This window comes from Nelumbo nucifera, chromosome 2, assembly GCF_055504915.1.
Source record: "Nelumbo nucifera cultivar China Antique chromosome 2, China Antique-T2T, whole genome shotgun sequence".
In the NCBI taxonomy this organism is placed as follows: Eukaryota; Viridiplantae; Streptophyta; class Magnoliopsida; order Proteales; family Nelumbonaceae; genus Nelumbo; species Nelumbo nucifera.
In genome coordinates this window covers 6644698-6665325 of record NC_142650.1, presented here as the reverse complement: position 1 = coordinate 6665325, position 20628 = coordinate 6644698, and the positions used below count along the sequence as shown (strand labels likewise).

The window sequence follows — 20628 nt, the reverse complement described above, 5'->3', positions numbered from 1 at the left end:
CTTAAAAAGCTGGAATTTTGGACTTCTTTAATAAATACTGGACTTATTTCCTACACGGGAATAAATGGTTATTGGTTGGCGTGGTCCATACCCAAAATAAGTGCTTTATAAACATGGCACTGAACACAATGGAATGGGCGGAATAATTGGAATTAGGCCTAAATGATGATGGTATGTCTGGCCTGGTATAAATCTTTTAAAATTGTGGTAGAGGGAAAATGACTGAACACCGAATAACAAATGCATACATACTTAAGACTCGGGATCACATGCCAATAAAACAACTTCCAACTCTTTATCAATATAATCTCATACCGCACATCTCACATACAGTGGGACCTTATGATGACTCCGGATCTTTTATTCATGAGAACTTTGCCCAAGCCTACTCACAATACATTATCTCTCGTGAAATGGGAACATTCTCCCTTGCTTAATATTATGCAGAAGATGAGATGTGTGGTGGCGATGAATGTGAATAAAGGTATAGTGAGCAGGAGATCTGAACTCCTTAGGATGCAAGATCTCTTACCAACGAGAGTCTACTCACAAGACACTACTCCCATGAATTGAAAACATCTCCCCCTACATAATACTACGTAGGAGAATAAGATATTCTCCATATGTAACTGCAAACGTGGGCAGGAGATCCAGACTTCCTACCTTAGAGGGTTGGAAGATGTTTGGTTGGCAGAAGATCCCAACTCCATATTTAAAGGGAAGGAGCTGTCCAAGTATAATGTCCCAATATCCAAATCCAAGTTGCACTTGCACGGATGAAATTCTCACATCCAACTGTAATTGTAACGGTCCCTAACGGTTTGTGCGTAAAAGAATAATATCCCGTCAAACCAACCGGTTAGAATCTTTCCCCAGATTGTATCGTAGTTCATGGAGGCGGCCCCGCACGACTGCATCTTATGACCATCGGATGGGAATACGACCATAATATGCACTATAATTGTCCAACACCCAATCAGTCCGTGTCGATTGTCGAGTCTCGACGTTGCTTTTGCCTGCTGCACGGCCCAAACGAAGGAAGGAGAAGAGTCGGTCCGAACTTTGAAGAATCCAACAAAGCTTTTCGGATTCTCGATTGACGGAGGCGTCTAAAGACTAACGTAACGCGTGCGCTTCCGTGTCTGAACTGCTCTCAATCAAAGTCAAAATATATGGATTAAGAACATTTAGAGCTAAAATGCGCCGGAGGATCGTTGTTCCCAACGAGAAGCTATTTCCTCTTTATCTTACATTTCCTCGTGTCAAGTCTTCCGAGTTCCGAGTCTCCATCCATCACCAGCTCTGTCAATCTATCTTCCCCAACATCGTCTACTCTTCAGCTCTCTTTCAATCAAGTTCAGAAACCCTATTTTCGTTGATTTTCCGCGGGCGAGACCATTTATCTCTTTGATTGAGGAGTGGCAACTGTTTTTCTACAAAAACTCGGGTTCGAAATGGTTCAGATAAGAGAATTGTATCCTTTTTATCCGTAGAACGAAGAAAACTTCGAGCTACTTCGATGTCACATGTGTATATTCGGTTCACAATGATTAATATATTTCTCTGCTGTTCCTCTGATTTAATATCAATTTCAGTTTATACAATTCCCTGTTAATATTTATGGAGGAATCGTAATGGAACCTGCTGTTGGCTTAACAGTTGAAAGAATTTTGGTTGTTAATATCGGATGTTGCTAATGTCTAATCGTTCTATCGTACTGTTTTTTTTTATTATGCTAATTATTAGTTAATTTTTTAAGTCGTACTTCTTTTATCTAATTTATGTCATTCGTGCTTATTTTTCTCTTACAAAGGTGTTAAGGTAGTTCTGAAAAAAGAGGTATTGATGTTTTTACTTCGCATCAAAGACCTTAAATTGTTTTGTCTAAGAGCTTTCCTTGACTTGAACTTTTGCTGATGCCCTTGGCCTAGTCGGATTGTCATGCCTATGTCGTTGGATGAGGTCAGAGAATCATTGCGTTTGATTTTTATTTGATCATATAAGTTGTTTTTGCTTTTCTTCTAATGCTTCTTCAGTTGACACTTGTTTGCAGTATCAGATAGCTCAAATGTACATGGTCATGAAGATGCAGCAACAGAATACAACGAGTAATGAAGGGGTGGAGGTTTTGGAGAACAGACCTTTTGAAGACGAGGTATTGGGAAAGGGGCAATACACATCAAAATTTTATCACTTGCAGAGGTACTCCTCAGAGAAATGCGATAACATTATTGTTGCTGTTATCTTTTGTAACCTGCTTGTCTATTGGCAATATATACAACCATTATCTCACAGTAGGACAGAACTGAGTTAATGACCAATTGACTTGGCACATTTATACTTGAATAATTTATAAGACTTAATTATCTCCTTGCATCAGCATTGAAGTCTGGAACTGTTCAAATCTTACTATAGTAATCTATATCTATTGCATGATTACTAGGTACCAGAAGTGGGAGTGTCAGTGATTAATATGTTCATTTCTATTGCATGATTACTAGGTACTAGAAGTGGGAGTGTCAGTGATTAATATGTTCATTTCTATTCATGCATCATTCGTGGACTCTGCTAAGTAGATTGACCATACCAGAAAGTACCACAAAGGATAGTGATAGGCAATTCAATTATTAGTTATAGTAGTCCGATAAATATGTCTTCAATTACTTTATCTGCAAAAAGTTGACCAAACACATTATATCTCTAGGGATTCTGTATTTTGGATTCAGTCTACTCAACAAAGCTTTGTTCCAATATATGGGATTAGATGCATGACTCGTGTTTCACAATTCCACTCTATGAAGGGTCATACAGAGGAACCTGAAATTTTTGAAAGTAATATGAATCAAGCAGCAAGAATGAGATACACATATAAACTAACAGTATTGTGCTGTTCTTAAAGGTTGAGGCCCACATATCCTACTTCACTTTGAAGTTTGAACTAAATCATACTAGTCTATGATGCCTGGGTGCAGATGCCAACATGGACATGGATACATATATGGGTGTCACATTTAATATGCCTATGCCATGCTTCTGCATTTGGTTTATTGAAGCTAAGCAACCTAAATTTAATTAAAATTCTAATATATATATATTATATCTTTTATAGTATAATTTGGTAAAAATATCATTTTATGTATCTTAGAAGTGTTAAATTGTTAACACTATAAAGTATACCGTAGAAGTGGTAAGTTGTTTGTTGCTTCACAGAAACAACACCATGGTTAACCTCTCTTTTATCTGCACCTTTTACTTTTCCAATAGAAGACTTACAATTTCTAATTCCATTCACTAATTTCTACAGCAAGGCTCCTGCTTGGCTCACAACTTTTGCACCGTCTGATGCTCTCCTCATGCAAGAGGAAGCTTGGAATGCATACCCAAGATGCAAAACAGGTTTGCCTCAGAAATAATCCTCCCATGTTTACTTGTCCTTTTCCTTTCCTGAAGCTTGTACTGATTAATACCTTCTTTGATTCCTTGAAATTGGATGGGATATTACACAGTTATCAAGGTAAAATCTTTTACTTTTATGATTCATGTTTTCACACTTCCTGGTAGCAAGCAAACCTTTGGATTTTAGTAAACACGAATGATCCCTTTCTTTCCTTTAATTTTTGCAGTGCCCTTACTTTACCAGGTTCTCTTTAACCATTGAAACTGTTCATAAAGCTGATAACGGGTGCTCAGAGAATGTAAGTTTCTTCAAAAGTTTTAAGTAAGATTATTGTATCTCCTGATTTTTAGGACTCTTAGCTAAATTTATACTTCAGATATTCATTCTCCAAAAAAAAAAAAACACATAGCCCTCTAGACATACAGGCAGAAATAATCCTTTTATATTAAGAAAATTAAGAAGATTTCAAAGAAGGAGGTCCAAGACCATAAACATTTAAACATTGATTTCTTATTCTTTCTCATTCATCTAGTTGGACCCACCCAAGATGGAAGTCTATCGTTCTTTCACAATTGACGAATAGAAGCCAGTGGCTTCAAATTGATGCCAAAAGAGAGTTCTGGAACAGTCTTTAAGGTTAGGTTTGGTTTGATAGAAAAAGAGAGAAAACAGTGGAGGGTGAATTCTTAAGAAATTTCACAAAATTCCTTAGAAATTTCCCTCAACTTTCTGTTCTCTCTTATTTTCTGTCAAACCAAACACAGCCTAAGAGCTATAAATTATTTAAATTTCATTCCAGTTTTCCAAACAGATATGGTAGACAATTGCTAGGAAACCTACAGCTCCTTTCTTTATTTATATTTGATTCTCCAGGAGTTCTGTCTCTGAAGGAATGGTCCATTTTGAAGGTTTACAGTGGAAACTTAAAAAATAGTAGCAACTGGAAAGTTCAAAAAAAGAACCCCAAATCTGTTTTGTTACATTCTACAAACCCTATACAAAAAAAGGCAAATAAAGCCTGTAGAGAGTGAGATGGAGAAATATCTTGAATTCAACTCTTAGATTGTGGTGAGGGGTGACAATGGGGCTGTTACTAGATGTTTTGCATTGCAGTGGACAAAGAGGTTGATCTAATTAGATACACAAGAAAACATGAAGCAGAAATATCACTATGTGATATGTGATATTTTTTCTCCAAAAAATCACTACGTGATATTTTTTCATATTTTTTCTCCAAAAAATATCACTGCGTGATATTCATGTTCCATGATTGAGAGGATAATCTGCTTGTATTTTTTTTGGGGAGGTAAACTGATTGAGTGGGTTAGCTCCTGTTCCTAGCTTGATGAAAGCCCTAAAATCAGGTGGAAATGTCAAATTTCCTAGATTTTTATGTTCTTTTCCCCCATTGTATTCAATTGAATTAAACAAGTGAAGCTAAATACTGATGGTTTGATTTCTCTTTGGTTGTTCTATTTTAATTTTGCTTATTCACAAACTAGGTGCATGGTTTAAGCAAGGATCTATTGGCAGCAAGGCAAGTGGAAATTATTGATATAGCTTCTGCTGCAAGGGACTATTGGAGTTATGTTGTTGGGTCCAATAACATGGACTTTACCAAATTCAGATCACTGAAAACAGGCCGTGGGCCTCTTCTGGAGGGATGGCAGGTTTGTAAGTTTTCCATTAAATGTTTATTTGAGAAATCTGCTATTTCAAAATCATTCTACACATCTTGCTGTATTCTAATGATGGATGGTTAGTTGATGCTAATATATAGCAGTCAATGAAGTATAGTTGTTGAAATGCTATGATTTACAATACAATTCATGATCTGAGTTATGAATCCCAAGGGTTTCAATTCGAATATCACATCAGAATCTTTTTCTTAAAAAATCTCATGATTTATAATTCATACAATTTGAATCATTGCAGTTGAGACCTAGTATTTGTTATGGGCCCGAGAATTGGATCTTGTCACGGGGAAAACCTCCTGTTTTCCCTTGTTCCTCCCTTTTCTTGAGGAACCTATTTTGGCGCTTTAATGGTGATTTGTTCAAGAGATCACCAACTCTCCTCACTCTTTTCTTGACTGAAAATTTCGATGCCTTTATTGAATAATATCAGCTCCTTAAATAGGAGATTACAAGAGATAAGAGTCCTACTTTTAGGAAGAGTCCTTGCTAATTAGGAAGATTCCCTACTAATCTATCTTACTGAACTGATAAGATAAGATAAGACTGAATTGATAAGATAAGATAAGACTCCCTTAATCTATCCTACTGAACTGATAAGATAAGATAAGACTGAACTGATAAGAGAAGATAAGACTCCCTTAATCTATCTTACTGAACTGATAAGATAAGATAAGATAAAGACTGTATCTAGCTAGAATTAGATAAGATGAGAATCAGCAAATCTTGCTCCCTTTACTGCTGCTGCCGGCGGTGATATGTCATCCCAATAAAAGCGTCCACATCAGTATTCCATTTTGTCATTTCATTGCTTCGTTTATTATTATGTTCTTTACAAGAGACATTTATTTTAAAGTCCTTACTAGAATATTATTTAAGTTATTTACGAACCCTATTGAGTTATTTTCCATGTACCCTGGAAATCTGTGATCAACATTGGTTAATGGCCTTTTATGTATGCTAAAATCAATTAACCCACATATGTAGTGCAACCAAGTGTTTATTTCATAGAAAGTGAACTGACCTAGAAATAAAAAAATATTGAAATAAGGCTTAACATGACATTATGAAGACAAATTTATTCACATGCAATGTCTTGTTTATTATGAGAATAATGAGGGTTGTTTGGTTAGTATGCCAGTTAGACCATCAATTTTTATTTTCATTATCTCTTTAATCCTTGTCTCAACTTGATTGAAGGTTTATAAACTATGTCTCCATGTTGTTATTGCATAGGATAGGTGTGATCCAGTTATGACGGCGTACAAGTTGGTGACAATAGATGCCCCATACTGGGGATTTGGCTATCGCCTGGAACAAACTTTCCTTGCAGTAAGTATCTGATGTTTGAAAGATTGAATACTGAACTATTGTCCTCCATACTCTTGCTAAAGCTATCATGGGGCATCTAAAAAATTATTAGTGCATGACCATATGCTTCTTTTATAAATATAAGTTACGTTATGGAGGATATATTTTCAATTTGTCTTTTGGTAGCTGATTAAAAATGTCTTTTTGTAGTTGCTTGATTCTAAGAATTTCTTGTAACTTTTTTTGGCAGGCAGGAAATTTAGAGGTAACATGGGCAGGGCTTTTTATATAAAAAGGAACTGTAGACTTCTAATTCTAAGATTTTTGTTTTAACCTTGCAAAGTTTGTGTTGATCAAATTACAGTAATTTAGTAAAAGCTTTGATTTTTCAATTTTGCTACCTGGCTAACCTCTCAACAATGGAATTTTCATTCAAGTTGTTTCAACTTAAGGTTGCTTGTGATATCACTGATGTGCTGAATCCTTACTGTGAGGACATCTAAGTACTTAATCATTAGATTATTAGATAAATCAATTTCTTATTAGGAATGCTTCGATTTACTAAATAAGTTGATAAAAGCAAAATTTTTCGTCCTGTATTTGTGGCCTGTGCGAGTTCCCTGATGAGGCTAGGCAGCTAACTGATTGGTATTATCTTGACTCTTGGATGCCAATGTAGATGATTGAAAGCATATTTCAGGCAATAGTTTTGAAATGCATATTACATGTAATTTTTTCCTGAACTGTACCTCCACTTGAATAGAAAATACAAACAATTTTTTTCCCGAACTGAACCTCCAATTGAATAGAAAATACCATGATTTTTTGACATCATGTTTTGAACTACTAGGAACAGAGAACTAACAAAAAATGAATAATGAATTTGTGCTGTTAACTCTCTTGTTGTTTGTCTTAATCATCATATTAAGGAACAATCATGTTTCACATATATAGTCATTGTAAGCTTATCTTGCTGCATATAGCCACTTGAACCTTAGGCCTTTAAATTCAAATGAGATTTTTCTTCCAATGGGGACAACCTATCAAAACATTCTGGTAATCTTATATCAAAATAAAAAAAAAAGAAAAAACTGCATATTTTCATTCATAAATTTATTTTCTAAGTTTTGTTATAAACATTCTTTTGATGACAATAAATAAAAACTTCCTTGCCACAATCAATTGTAATATGCAGGTTTCCTTTCCAAGTCAGCCACAATCATTTTTAACTATAGATATGTTGGTGCCTTAGAGGCCATTGCTTGGTGCAATAAGAATGTAGGTTCAAATCTGTGAGTGACCACTTTGTGCAAAAAAATGCCAAAGGTTAGGTCTGTATCCAGTTTACTACTCCCAAGACCCTTGATAGTGAGGACCATCATTGGGTTATGGTCCTTAGATATGTTTATGCCCCCATTATACTTGAATTAATCTTCTTACTGGAGCATTCCTTATGTGCTGAGTATTTACCTTTTTTTCATCTTCCTTTCCTACAGGGTGAAAGAGCACTTTTCCTGGAAAGCCATGCCAATTGCTTTGCTTGGATTGATGAGTGGTTTGGGATGACCATGGAACAGATACGTGAGCTCGAGCGACAAAGTGATTTTTCACTAAATAAGGTAGTAAAGCTCTAAACTTGATAACTTATCCATGACATATTTGAAATTGTCAATGTATTATCTTTTTCATAAACAAAAAAGATAAAAAATAGCTGTGCTCTAACAAATAATAGTGGAAAGTTCAATTTATGCTTTATTTTTCATCCTTTGATAGTGAAGCTTTGCTATTTAAAATTTAGTTGATACTTCTATTTTAGATTTGTGCCTGTATTGGACTTGTGAGTTGTGATGTGTTCTGGATACATCACAGGGTACATATTCTGCTTACGTGAATAACAAGAAATCTGGGTTATCAAAATTAAATGATAATTTGGTGAACTTATTGCAATTATCTTGCCATTGACATTTATATGATTTGAAGGGAAACTGAAAAGTGGGCAATAGCACCCAGATTTGGAGCAGTTCGGATTTCCTACCCACAAGAACCCTAGCCACACCTACCCACGCCTCACTACAGCTATAAATTGAGAACATCTCCCATATTTTGCATGTTACCATTCATGGGGAGATGTTCCCAATATACAGCTGTAGTGTCATGTGGGTATGTGTGGGTAGGAAACCTGAATTGGATTTGGAGACTCAGCCTCAAACCAGAAGTTGGTTTTCTCATTCCTGAGCTAGCTGTCATGGTTTCTATTTTTCATTAACTTTAAATGGACCCATTAAAAAATCAAAATAGTATTAAGTTTGTGGTCAATTGCTTGTCCTTTCTGAATGCTCAATAATTCCTATCTGTTGATTTAATTGATCATTGTCTTCCTTTTATATGTTAAAATTAGTCCATGCTGTTTTGATACTTCTACCAGGCCTTCTATTGGATATTTGGCTGTATATTGTATACCAAGATATGGTGTACCACTCTATGCCCTTGGAGCATGTTGTTCTGTTTGTCATGTAAAGAATCCTTCATTTTGAAAATTAAGCTATGTATATAGAAATATCAAACCGCTTGTCTTAATCCAGCTTGCAGCCTTGCACTTCTGGTCCCAAACCTGGATATGGGAGCATTATGTTAGGTTTGCACCTGGCTGAGAACCTTTCCACCAAACTTATATAAACAGATAAACATGTATTTGCAAACATCAAATTGTATGGTATTTACATGCTTCATAAGAAACCACCCATGTGTACCTTGGCACCCAATTTTTAGAACCAGGACTGAAGTCAGGAGTTGATTTTCCCATTTTGTGAAGTTCATTCTTGATAGTCAGTATGGTGCCTAGACTAGAAGATTTGCTATATCTGTTAAAGTTCTAAATAGGATTCAGGATTCCCTTTACCTATGAGGTGAAGAAGGTGTTGATTCTTTCTTCCCTACCTAAATTCCATATGCTAGTCATACAAAAAATTTCTGATTTTTTGCAATTATGCATATCTGATTGCATGTGTCATACTTGTTTCATGCATGTTTTGTCTCTTTTCCTTAGGAGTTGTGGATCGATTAATCATATATATATTTGTATTGCCCCATTATTAACCATCTGTATTTGTTTGGCTATCTTGGGTTAGTCCATTAGGTCCATTGGTTGGGTTAATTGGGAAAAGTGGGGGTATTTTGGGGATCCTCAAGATCACAAATGGAAGGCCAAGATGAATTGACTTATTGCTTAATTGGAGGGGCAAATGAGAGTATTTTTTAATACAGTTTAGTGGCTCAATGTTTTTGGAGTCGTCTTTGGATCCAGCGGTGATGTCTAATAGGTTTAAAATTATGTGGATGAGGGAGCTTCAGGGGTTGTAAAGCCTGAAATGGAATCTTGGATTGATTATGGGTCAAATGAGGGGGATTTGTGATGGAATTTAATGGGTGGATATTGCTGATCAAAAAATATTTAATGGGTGTATATTTTTAAGTGTCTAAAATTCAGTGGTGGCATTTGATTGGTCTAGAGTAGATTTGGGGAGGCAAATTTAAGGTTTTAGGGGTTTGGCCAATCGGAAAGGCTGAAATTGAATCTTTGTTTAATCAATGGTCAAATGTGGGAGACCTTGAGTGAAATTTGATGGCTGGATGTTTATAGTTGTTTGGAGTTCAATGGTGGTGTTTAATTGGTCCATAGAGGTTTTGGAGGGGCAAATTTAAATGAAGGTTTGAGGGTTTTAGCTAATGGGAAAGGAAAAAATGGAATCTTGGTTTGATGGAGAGGGGGTTCAAATGAGGGAGATTATGGATGAAATTTAATAGGCAGATATTTTATAGTGTTTGGAATTTGATGGAAAAGTTTGATATTCAATTAGGTGGACAAGATGGGTGATCTTGTTGCACAAAGTATTCAAGGCTAAAGTTGATTCAGGGGTCAAGTGGAGGAGTTATGATAAGAACTGTGGCAGGATGGTAGATATTGGGTTCTTGGATCTAGTGGTAGGGTTCAATTGGTTGAAAAGTGTGTCAAGTGGGAAGTTTTTGGGGTGTGGGGTTTTTGACTTGTAAGAGTTGCTAAAATGGAATCTAAGGTCAAAAGGGATGAGATCATTGGAATTTGGGGCTGAAACTCAGTATGGGGGGGGGGTATTTCAATCTTCTAAATCAAGTTGTTGGATCTGATTAATGGTGGATATGGTAGATCTTTTGGCTTGGGCTGATCTTGTGTTTGACTTCAGTGTTTTGAGGATGTGAGTGAGGTTTGATCTAAGAATGGTGGTTATGGGGCACGGGTTTGATGTTTTACTAGCTCTTTTAATTTGGATTGTTGGAAAGGTTTCACATAAAATTTTGGTTGATCTGTGGAGTGTAATTGTGAAATTTGGAGTGTGATTGGATTTTGGTTTTTTAGTTTCAAAGGTGATATTTGATTGACTGATTGGGGTGTTAGGTGTATCAAAAGAGAATCAAACGGGTTTGGCTGGCTTTTCTTTTATTTATTTTGGGGCTTCTTTTTGGGGATTTAGAAGGGTTGTGAGGGTCTTGGAGGTCATTTTGGTTATTCAAAGTTTGGCTTGGGCATTTTGAAGGGGGATTTAGGGCTATTGGAATGAATTTTTGGGATTTGCCTCAAGGTTTCATTTTAGGGCTTCAAGGCTGATATTCGGGGTCTTACTCAGGGTATTCAAGGTGAGTCTTTTTTTTTTTTTTTGATCAATAACAGAAACTTTATTAAGAATTATGAAGCTTTAGGTACAAAAAAGGGGGGAGATAAAGAGTCTTATCTCCCCATCAGAAAATTACAATGAAAGAAGATTGAAAATTAGCCCAAAAAATAGCCTTCCTATTCACCCCTTGCTTGGCCAACCCATCTGCAAAAGAATTAACAGTCCTTTTCACCCAGCTGTATTGTATCTCAATGCCTCTACATAGCCATAAGAATTTTTTATTTTCATTATTGTAACTCCACAAGCCACTGTCCTCTTTCTTCAACCAGCTAATCACCACCTTTGAATCATCTTCCAAAATCAGCCGACTGATATTTAGTTCCCTTGCTCTTTGAACCCCTTCCAAAGCTGCAAGGATCTCAGCCCTAATAGAGTCTCCTTCTCCAATAGGGCCAGAGAACAGAGCAATAACAATCCCTTCCTCATTCTTGAAAACTCCCCCAATCCCAAAGGGCCCTAGATTCCTTATGCTACTGCCATCAAAATTCACTTTTATAAATCCAGAGGGAGGAGGGGACCACAAGGGACTAAGAGTCCTCTTACACAGAGTAGAGGTTGCTATCTCTTTCCAGTTTCTTAACAGGTCAGCAATAGGAGTCTGAGAACAACAGTTCCATAGTTTTTAGCCAGTGGGCAGCCCTTAAAAGTATTAGGTCTAATAGTTCTTCCAGGGATCTTTCCTTTTCTGAAAATATTCAAGAGTTTCTTTCCTCCCATAGTGACCAACACACGGCTGCTCTAATACTTAGGCCATTTGAAAAACAAAGGGGAGAACAAACCTTGGACGCTCTCAGGAGGGTTCCAAGTACACCCAAAGCGAGAAAGTGCCCACTCCCTAACAGTTTTAGTAACCTTACAGGAGACCAAAAGGTGGTAACCGGATTCTCCATCATCTTTACAGAGAGAGCATCTATTAGGAAGTAAACAAGAATTGGGTCTCTTTTTCTGAAGTAGATCATTTGTATTTATTCTTTCCAGGAAAATTTCCCAACAAAAAAACCCAACCCGAGGAGGAATGGGCTTGCTCCAAAATTCCTTAATCTGAAAGGACACACCAGAAGGGACAGATGACTGAGTTAAGGTTTCAAAAAACGAAGGACTGTGTTTGACGGCGCTTTGGGTCTCAAGTGGCTGGAAGGTTAAATTTGTGTTTTGGGGGATTTTGGGTCAAGTCCTAAGGCTAGTGTAGGGATCTTTGGGAGTTCTGTAGAGACTTTGGTTGGAGAGAGGATAGGCTTAGATCATGTGCTTGGGATAGGTAGGGTGGCTAAAATTGGGTGCTGACATTTGTGGCAGCATCAAGGTGGGTTGGTATCCCATTTGATTGTTTGGCGAAGAGACTACACTGAATTTTGACCTAGCTCATTTGTTGAGCCCAAATGGAGTTGTGGATCCATTGCTTGGGTCTTCTTTGGGATGGTGGGAGAAGTGGGCTTTCAAGAAGCATGAAATTATGGCTTTATTTTAGGGCCATCATAGACCTAAAGAAAAAAAGTGTTTGGACAACTCCCAGTCATGGTGGGCAGTTGAAGCATTGCCATTAAGTGGGCCAAACAGAGAAAGTTGTCCAGTCAAGGTGTGTAGGCATGCCATTTGATTGTTCAGCCGAGAGACTATACTGAGTTTTGACCTATAGCTCATTGATTGAGCTCAAATGGATCTATGGATCCATTGCTTGTGTCTTCTTTGGGGTGGTGGGAGAAATGGGCTTTCAAGAAACCTGAAATTATGGCTTTATTTTTGGACAATCATAGAGCTAAAGAGAAAATATATGTATAACTCCTAGCCATAGTAGGCAGTTGAAACACTGCCATGGGCTAAACAGAAAGTTGTTGGGTCTTGGAGGATGACTAACCATATCAGGAAATAAGGTTTTTTAACGGACCATTAGGAAAGAAAGAATATTACATGTTGTTGCAATTGTTTCCAAGGGTCTGTAAAAAATTAGCTGATTCCATGGCTAAAGATGGGGTGAGTAGAGCACAGGTAGGACATGTTAATCTTTTTTTTTTTTGGGGGGGGGGGGGTCTGTTTTGACCCCTATTTTTTGTATGTACCTTAGAAGTCTCTACTTTCAATCAATCCATAAGTTACTTGTCAAAACTACAATAAAGCAGAAAGCCAATTGAATTGATAAATTTGAGCATTTCTGAATAATCTGTTTGGACTTGGCACTAACATGATGATGAGAAATAGAAAAATCAGTGGCAGAGTGGCATCTTAGTTTTTTGTATGTGATCATACTTCCTCACAACATTTCATCAAAGGTCTTAATTGTTTAACAATTTCATTGTTCTTATTCTACTCCATTTCATTGGAAAATTCACTATTTGTTGTCTGTAATTCTTTATTGCCACAACAGAAACTTGGCAAAGAACTTTTGGTTGCTAGTGACGAAGAGCTTGAGGAGAGAGGCTCAATTGAAAGCAAGTGGTCTGTCAGGCAGTCAAACAGGCTATAAACAATTACAGTTGGGGATCCCTACTTCAAACTGAAACTGATGACCCAGCACAGACCCATCATTGCTTCCTTAATATCTGAAATGATATTTATTATATGGTCAGGCATCCGGAGGTGCAAATGTGATTAATAGAGGAAGTATTAAATAGATGGCTGTGGTCTAGGGATAAAAACCAGGCCTGATTTGTAATCTCCTAACTAGTCAATTTATCAGTGGTTTCAGAGTTTAGTAATTTGTAAATGAAGAGATTTTGTACAACATATACAAGATTACAAGTTACATTATTTATTTAGACTTACCAAAGGCAAAAAATATTTATTCAAAATTAATCTTTTATCCCCTTCACCCAAATAATTACCTCTCCAAAGGCGTCGAATTCCGCCCCTGTTTAACTATTTCAATTCCTATAAAGGGAAAATGTTGTGTAAGTGGACCAAACGTGTAATATTTTTTTCATGTGATCTTATACATTTCAACTGTCCAATTCAATATAACCTCAGATTTGTAATGTATTCTATATTCACCAAATATGAATTTCCATTTGATTTAAATGGTAATGAAACCCTCAACACCACGGGTTTTCTGCCCATTCAGACATAAACCAGATCATCCTAATTGAAAATCCCGTCCATGCCAGCCAATGGGTAATCCATCTTCTCGCCTATGCTTTGTTAAAGTCATTATTGTTAACCCTTTGCTTAGGAATTAGTCCACATCCCATTAGACGCTCCACAAAGATATCGGAAGGCATACATTGTATCTTGTTGTGGAAAAAGCCCAAGAAAACAAATTTGAATACATCCAAATAGAATTAAAACAGAGATAAAAAGAAGTACAAATAACACACAGATTTACGTGTTTTTGCTTATAGCCTACGTCTATGCACGAAGGAGTAGAAATCCATTATGTAGTCAGCAATGAAAAAGAAATACAGAATTGTGCACTCACAACCTCTCTCATAGGAAAAACCCTAAACTCCAAACTACAATCAGTATCTCTCTCTTCTCTCACAAGAGAAAGACTATGTATACAAGAGAGAAAAACCCCAAAAATAATTCTTCATATCCGGTTCTGACCCATAAGCTGCCTTACACTTCCATCACAAATCACTATGAAATTTTGCCTTCAATTTTTCTCAAATTATTTTGGAGCGGATTCATAAAGCGGGTCGCCACAAAGAATTCAAGGCACAAATACAACCTATCTGCATTGGTTGACCAACTTCAGTGATTCAACCATTTCATGAATAGATCATTTTTTTTAATGAAGGAAAAATCATCATTCAAAAAGAAAAACAAAACCTTCTAGCTGCTTATAAAACCGGTTAAAAAATAGGGGTTTTTATCGCTCAATCCACCCTTACAAATCTTAGCTCCATCATAGAGGTGGGGTGAATCCTAACCGTGGATCGATGCCAAATCCATAGGCAATATGCGGTTTTATAGGGGGCTACTAATAGACTAGGAGGGACCTGCAATTTCAAATTTCTGAGGTGGAGTGCAGTCTACTTATCCCTAAAAAATATTACTCATCCCACCAACTAACAAGAAATTGATTTGGTCTTGCTCCTTCCAATTATAATCTCTTCATCATCTCATATACATCCATCGAATGTAACATGAGTGGGAGAGTTAGAATTGTCATTTTCATCCAAATGTAATAATATAGTATTCAAATATTATCTAATATGTGATTATATTAAGCGAGAGCTATAATTGTTATTTTCATTGAATAAGCATTTATGGATGAACAATTAACCAAATGATCAATACAAATAGGTATTTATTTTGAAAATAGTTGGAAAAAGCACCTCCCCTAACAGTAATAAGTGCTTATTGGATAACACTTATTCCTAAACATCGTCATGGTCCATAATTGAGAGGAGCCCTCCCATCTAGGATAGATGGAGCACAAGTTGTTTTCATCCTCCCATCAACATTCATGGAGGTTTCCTGTCTAGGTTCCTAGATGGAACACAAGTTGTTTTCATCTTCCCATCAATATTCATGGAGGTTTTGATTGGTCTTTTTTTTTGGTATCATATATTTTTCTATAATTTATTATTTATATTAAAGGAGGTAGGCTGAAGCCTCTCCGTTCAAATACGTGGTGCTCTCATTTCTTAGGAAATAATATTTTAGAAGTGATTAGTTATATTTTCAAATAAAATTCACAATTCAAATCACTCTTTCAAAATGTTTAAATTAATAGATGATTCAAAATTTTTAATATAGAATGTTTAAAAATTGAAATAATTAAGATCATGGACCCGTACTTAGTATAGGGTCATGCCTAGTTTATTTACGAATTATGAACGTGATTAGTTTTGCACATGCGGGTGGCTCGTACATGAGAGGGACAAATGGCAGCCTATTAACATGTGCTTAGCGGTGTGGTTGGTGAAATGTACAACAAACAAATGGGCACAATCAGGGCTGTTCATGGTTTGGTTAATAGAACAATGGGATTATTTTTTATAAATCGAATTGATATTACCACTTTTTGGAAAATCGGTAACATAAATCAAACTAAGTCGATCAGTTAATTTTGATCGATTTAGTTAACTGTTGGTTCGGTTCATCAGTTTTTTATATTTACAATATATATTTATAAATAATATATAAATATATAATATTATATTTTAAATAATAAATAATATATTATTGATGGTGCACGATCTAGATGCTCTTAGCTGGAGGGCAGGAACGTCGGTCTGCTTTGCTCCGGTCGAACTACAAAAGAGGAAAGCTCAGAGGACTCGAGGTGGCTTACCTACTAATGATGCGCATGTTGACAGCTTGGAAGCCTGGAAGGTGGCTCGGATGCCTAGATGAAGAGTTCCTACTTGGAAGGTGGTTTGGACACCTGGTTGAAGAGTTCCTACCTGGAAGGTGGCTCGGATGCCTAGTTGAAGTGTTCCTACCTAGAAGGTGGCTCGGATGCCTGGTTAAGAAATAGTGTTAGAGTGTACGGGTTTCTTTACCCGGGGTGGGCACTCTGATGCTTAAGTTAGCGAATTGGAGATAAGAGAACTACGGGAGCTACGGGAGCGAAATTGCACATGTCCCTTGTGAGGTTGGAGGTAGGGCCCTTATATAGGCATTGTTTGGCGTGGGCTTTACACACCGTGCCCGAAATCTCTGGGAAGATGCACCTAACTGGTTCGAAGTCCTTGGAGGTAGTCGTGCACGTAGACCAGTCTTTGCGCCTTATTCGGTATCCTCCGGAACATTCGATGTGGGAGCCAACTTCCGAGAGACCTGGGAGTTACAGGATGCATGCATAATTTATCAGTGAGCACGTCTCGTAGGTCGCCACCTGGACCTCGATCAGTTCGGCAAGCCTTTGAGGGAGATTGCTTCTCATGTCGAGGTCACTTCGACCGGTACTAACAGGGTACTATAGGTCGGCCCTGGATGAGGTGCTGCTAGCTGCCATAAGTTGTGGACGAGGTCACTAGCTAGGTTTCCACCAGGTCAGTGGAGGCAGATCACTAGGCCGGTGAAGGCAAGTCGCCAGGTCGGCAGAGACAAGTTGCCAGGTTGGCGGCGGAGGCAAGTTATCAGGTCGGCGACAGAGGCAGGTTGCCAGCTGGGACTCCATTATTTTGGCTAAGGCAAGTAATCACCTAGGTGGTGCCAGGGTGTCATCCAACTGTTCCATCTGTCATGATGTTAGTGGAGGGCCAAATCTGCCCTCATCAATTATATATTATATATAATGCATATTAATTAATTTATAATATATATATAATATACATAAATATATATATAATATAGGGGAAATTTTTGATCGGTACCATGTACTTTGGCTCGAGTGACAATTTGGTCATCGAACTTTAAAATGCAACAGTTAAGTAGCCAAAATTTCAAAATGTGACAATCTAGTACCCGAACTTTCAAAATGTGACAATCCAATACCTACCGTTAACTAGTCCGTTAATCAACCATTAAATGACATTTGAAAAGTTAGAATAGCCCTTTGAATGCCATCTAATTCTCTTTATCAGCCATCCAAACGTTGACAAAAAAATGTACAGTCCCAAATCCTAGTATCTTCTATTCAAAAAAGTTGGTGACTATTTAGAAGAATCTAGAATTTGGGACTGTTCCTTTTATTGTCAATGTTTGGATGGTTGAAAAAGAGAATTATATGGCATTCTTAGGGCATTTTTGACTTTTCAAATGTTACTAAACGGCAATTTGGGTACTAAATTATCACATTTTAAAGTTTAGAGACTATTGCGAGGATTATTTAATTGTTATGTTATAGTTGTTGTTAGTGGGTTTTCAGCTTAAGACGATGTCAGTCATTTAACTTCTTTCTTTCTTATTAGTTTGTTTATAGGGAGTGCCACCAGGGGCATACTTGTAATCTCCCATTCCTTTTATATTAAGTTAATATAAATAACTAAACTGGCGGCAACCAGAAGTAGTTGCTTTTTTTTGTCTCTCAATCATATCTTCCTCTTCTTCTCTTTCTCTCTCTCGTCTATCTCTCTCCATGAATGATTACAGAGATCAAATGGTCACTCTAACCAAAGACCCCCCTTTTAATTGTCGATTTTCTTAGATATTTTAGGGTAAATTACGAAGACCCCCCTATATTATGGGGTCTATGACAAAGACCCCCCTTTTAGCATCCGATTTTTGCTTGGTCCCCTCTCTAACCCACTCCTTATTCTTCAAATGCCTAATTAGACCCTACAATTCTCTCTAGAACATGTCAAAACCATAAAAGACCAAATTTTGACTCAAGCACCCTCAAATCCACTGTTAAAACTACACTATCCCCCTATGATTGCCACGATTGCGCTCTGATGAGGGCGGATTTGGCCCTCAAATGACATTGTGACACATGGCATCTCGGAACAAATAGGTGACATCCGGAACCACTTAGGCAACAACTTGCCTTAGCCAAGATGATGGTGTCCCAGTTGGCGACCTGCGAGACGTGCTCGCCAACAAATTCGGCATGCATATCCCAACACTCCCACGATCCTTGGAAGTTGGTCCACGTACCGAACGATCCAGAGGGTGGTCAACGTGCATGGCAGTTGCCTCCGGAAATCTCGGACCACTTAGGCGACATCTCAGAAATCTCGAATACGGTGCGTGAAGCCCACGCCAGACAATGCATATATAAAGGCACCAACCCCAATGGCATGGAGGGGGGGAAAGTAAGCATATTCTAGCTCTCATACTTTGTGATTTTTAGCTCGCAGTTTACTATGAGAGTACTGACTTAAGCATCGGAGCGACCTCACCAGGTTAGCCACCCCGGGTCCTCTGACATTGATACCTTGCAGGTCTCTAAAGAACTACGAAGCTCAACAACGTGCCTAGCTCGGCCCAGCCAGTTCGACACCAAACCTGCCCAGTTCGACACCTAACCTGCCCAGCTCGACCCAGTCAATTCAACACCTAACCTGCCCAACTCGACCCAGTCAGTTCGGCACCTAACCTGCCCAGGGCCAGTCAGTTCGGCACCTAACCTACCCAGCTCGGCTCAGTCAGTTCGGCACCTAACCTGCCCAGCTCGGCTTAGTCAACTTGGTACCTAATCTGCCCCCAGCTCGGCCTGGTCAGCTCGGCACCTAGTCCAGTCCCAACTCGGCCTGGTCAGCTCGGCACCTAGTCCAGTCCCAACTCGGCCTGGTCAGCTCGGTATCCATGTCCTCACCCAGCAAAATTTTCCACTTCGGCCTCTGAGTCATCGACCACTTGGAAACAGACCGAATGATGATGTACTTAGCCAAAAAATTGATTCATCAATTCGCGTCGTTTGTGGGAAACGCTACAAAAAGCTAAGTTCTCATCTTCTGAAAGGCTAAGTCATCTTCTTCCAGAAAGCTAACTTCTCACCTTTTAGAAACTAAAGCTCTCACTTTATAATTTCCATTTTTTATGAACTCAAAGACTAAACAGGAAGTTGATGGCCAAAAGACTAAGCAACCCTGTCGACTTTATTTCAACTCGGATAAAGCCTCATCAGTCCTCTTCGCGAGGTACCCTCTACAAGATGAGCTCTTCGTGGCTCCCGTGGGAGTTGGTAGCCAATGGACTGCATTGACGCCCTTGCCGGTCGAGCCTTCAAGGGCTCCCGCGCGAGCTGGTGACCTAAAGTCAGTAGTGTTGCCCTTGTAGGTCGAGCTTCCAATAGCTTTTTGTAGAAGTGGGTGACCAGCATCACTAACGAGGCTGATGCAGCGTAGCCGTAACTCTAAAGTACCAAGCTGATAAAAGATCTCGACACTACATAAGACTCAGTCGCCTCTTCGGCATGGGCAAAATCAAGGGTAAAAAGAGTGGAATGCGAGTCGCTCCCAGAGCCCAAGGGCTAAAGTACCGAGTTGATAAAAGATCTCGTCACCACATAAGACCCAGTCGCCTCTTTGACATGGGCAAAATCAAGGGTAAGGAGAGTGGACTGCGAGTCGCTCCCAGAGCCCAAGGCTGCAAACACTTGGACTCATCGAATTAGTCATTCCAGGCCAAAATGAGCAATCTACTCCCTTTGCCGAGTTACTTTCAGCTCGGGAGGGGGGCAAATGATGAGGGCAGATTTGGCCCTCCAATGACACTGTGACACATGGCATCTCAGAACAAATAGGTGACATTCGGAACCACTTAGGCAACAACTTGCCTTAGCCAAGATGATGGTGTCCCAGCTGGCGACCTAGCATAGGCGCCGACTTGGCGACCTGGCACAAACGCTAAACCTATAAACATCCAATTATAACAAATTTCCACCATAAATTCATTGATTTCACCATCCACATATTAAAGATTCCATTTTGACGGACCATACGCTATGACTAAAACCCATTATCCAAATCTTAACCTTAAATTCCTTGATTTTGCCATCCACCCATCGAATATTCCATTTTGATGAACTGGATGCTATGACTAAAACCCACGATCCAAATCTTAACCTTAAATTCATTGATTTCGCCATCCACTCATCGAAGATTCCATTTTGACGAACCAGATACTATGACCAAAACCTATAGTCCAAATACCCTAAACATGGTCAAAACTTTCATTGACCACCCGA

General features: G+C 38.3%; 1 protein-coding gene across 1 annotated transcript; it reads left to right on the top strand.

The window, feature by feature from the left end:
• Window positions 1–1041: 1041 nt before the first annotated feature.
• On the top strand, window positions 1042–13901 carry LOC104594764 (uncharacterized). The gene is made up of 10 exons (XM_010255229.2): window positions 1042–1474; window positions 1932–1962; window positions 2054–2202; window positions 3305–3396; window positions 3507–3514; window positions 3624–3695; window positions 4900–5067; window positions 6328–6423; window positions 7899–8021; window positions 13474–13901. The coding sequence occupies exons 1-10, from the start codon at window positions 1455–1457 to the stop codon at window positions 13570–13572; spliced, it is 858 nt and encodes a 285-aa protein (XP_010253531.1). The 5' UTR covers window positions 1042–1454; the 3' UTR covers window positions 13573–13901.
• Window positions 13902–20628: the final 6727 nt, after the last annotated feature.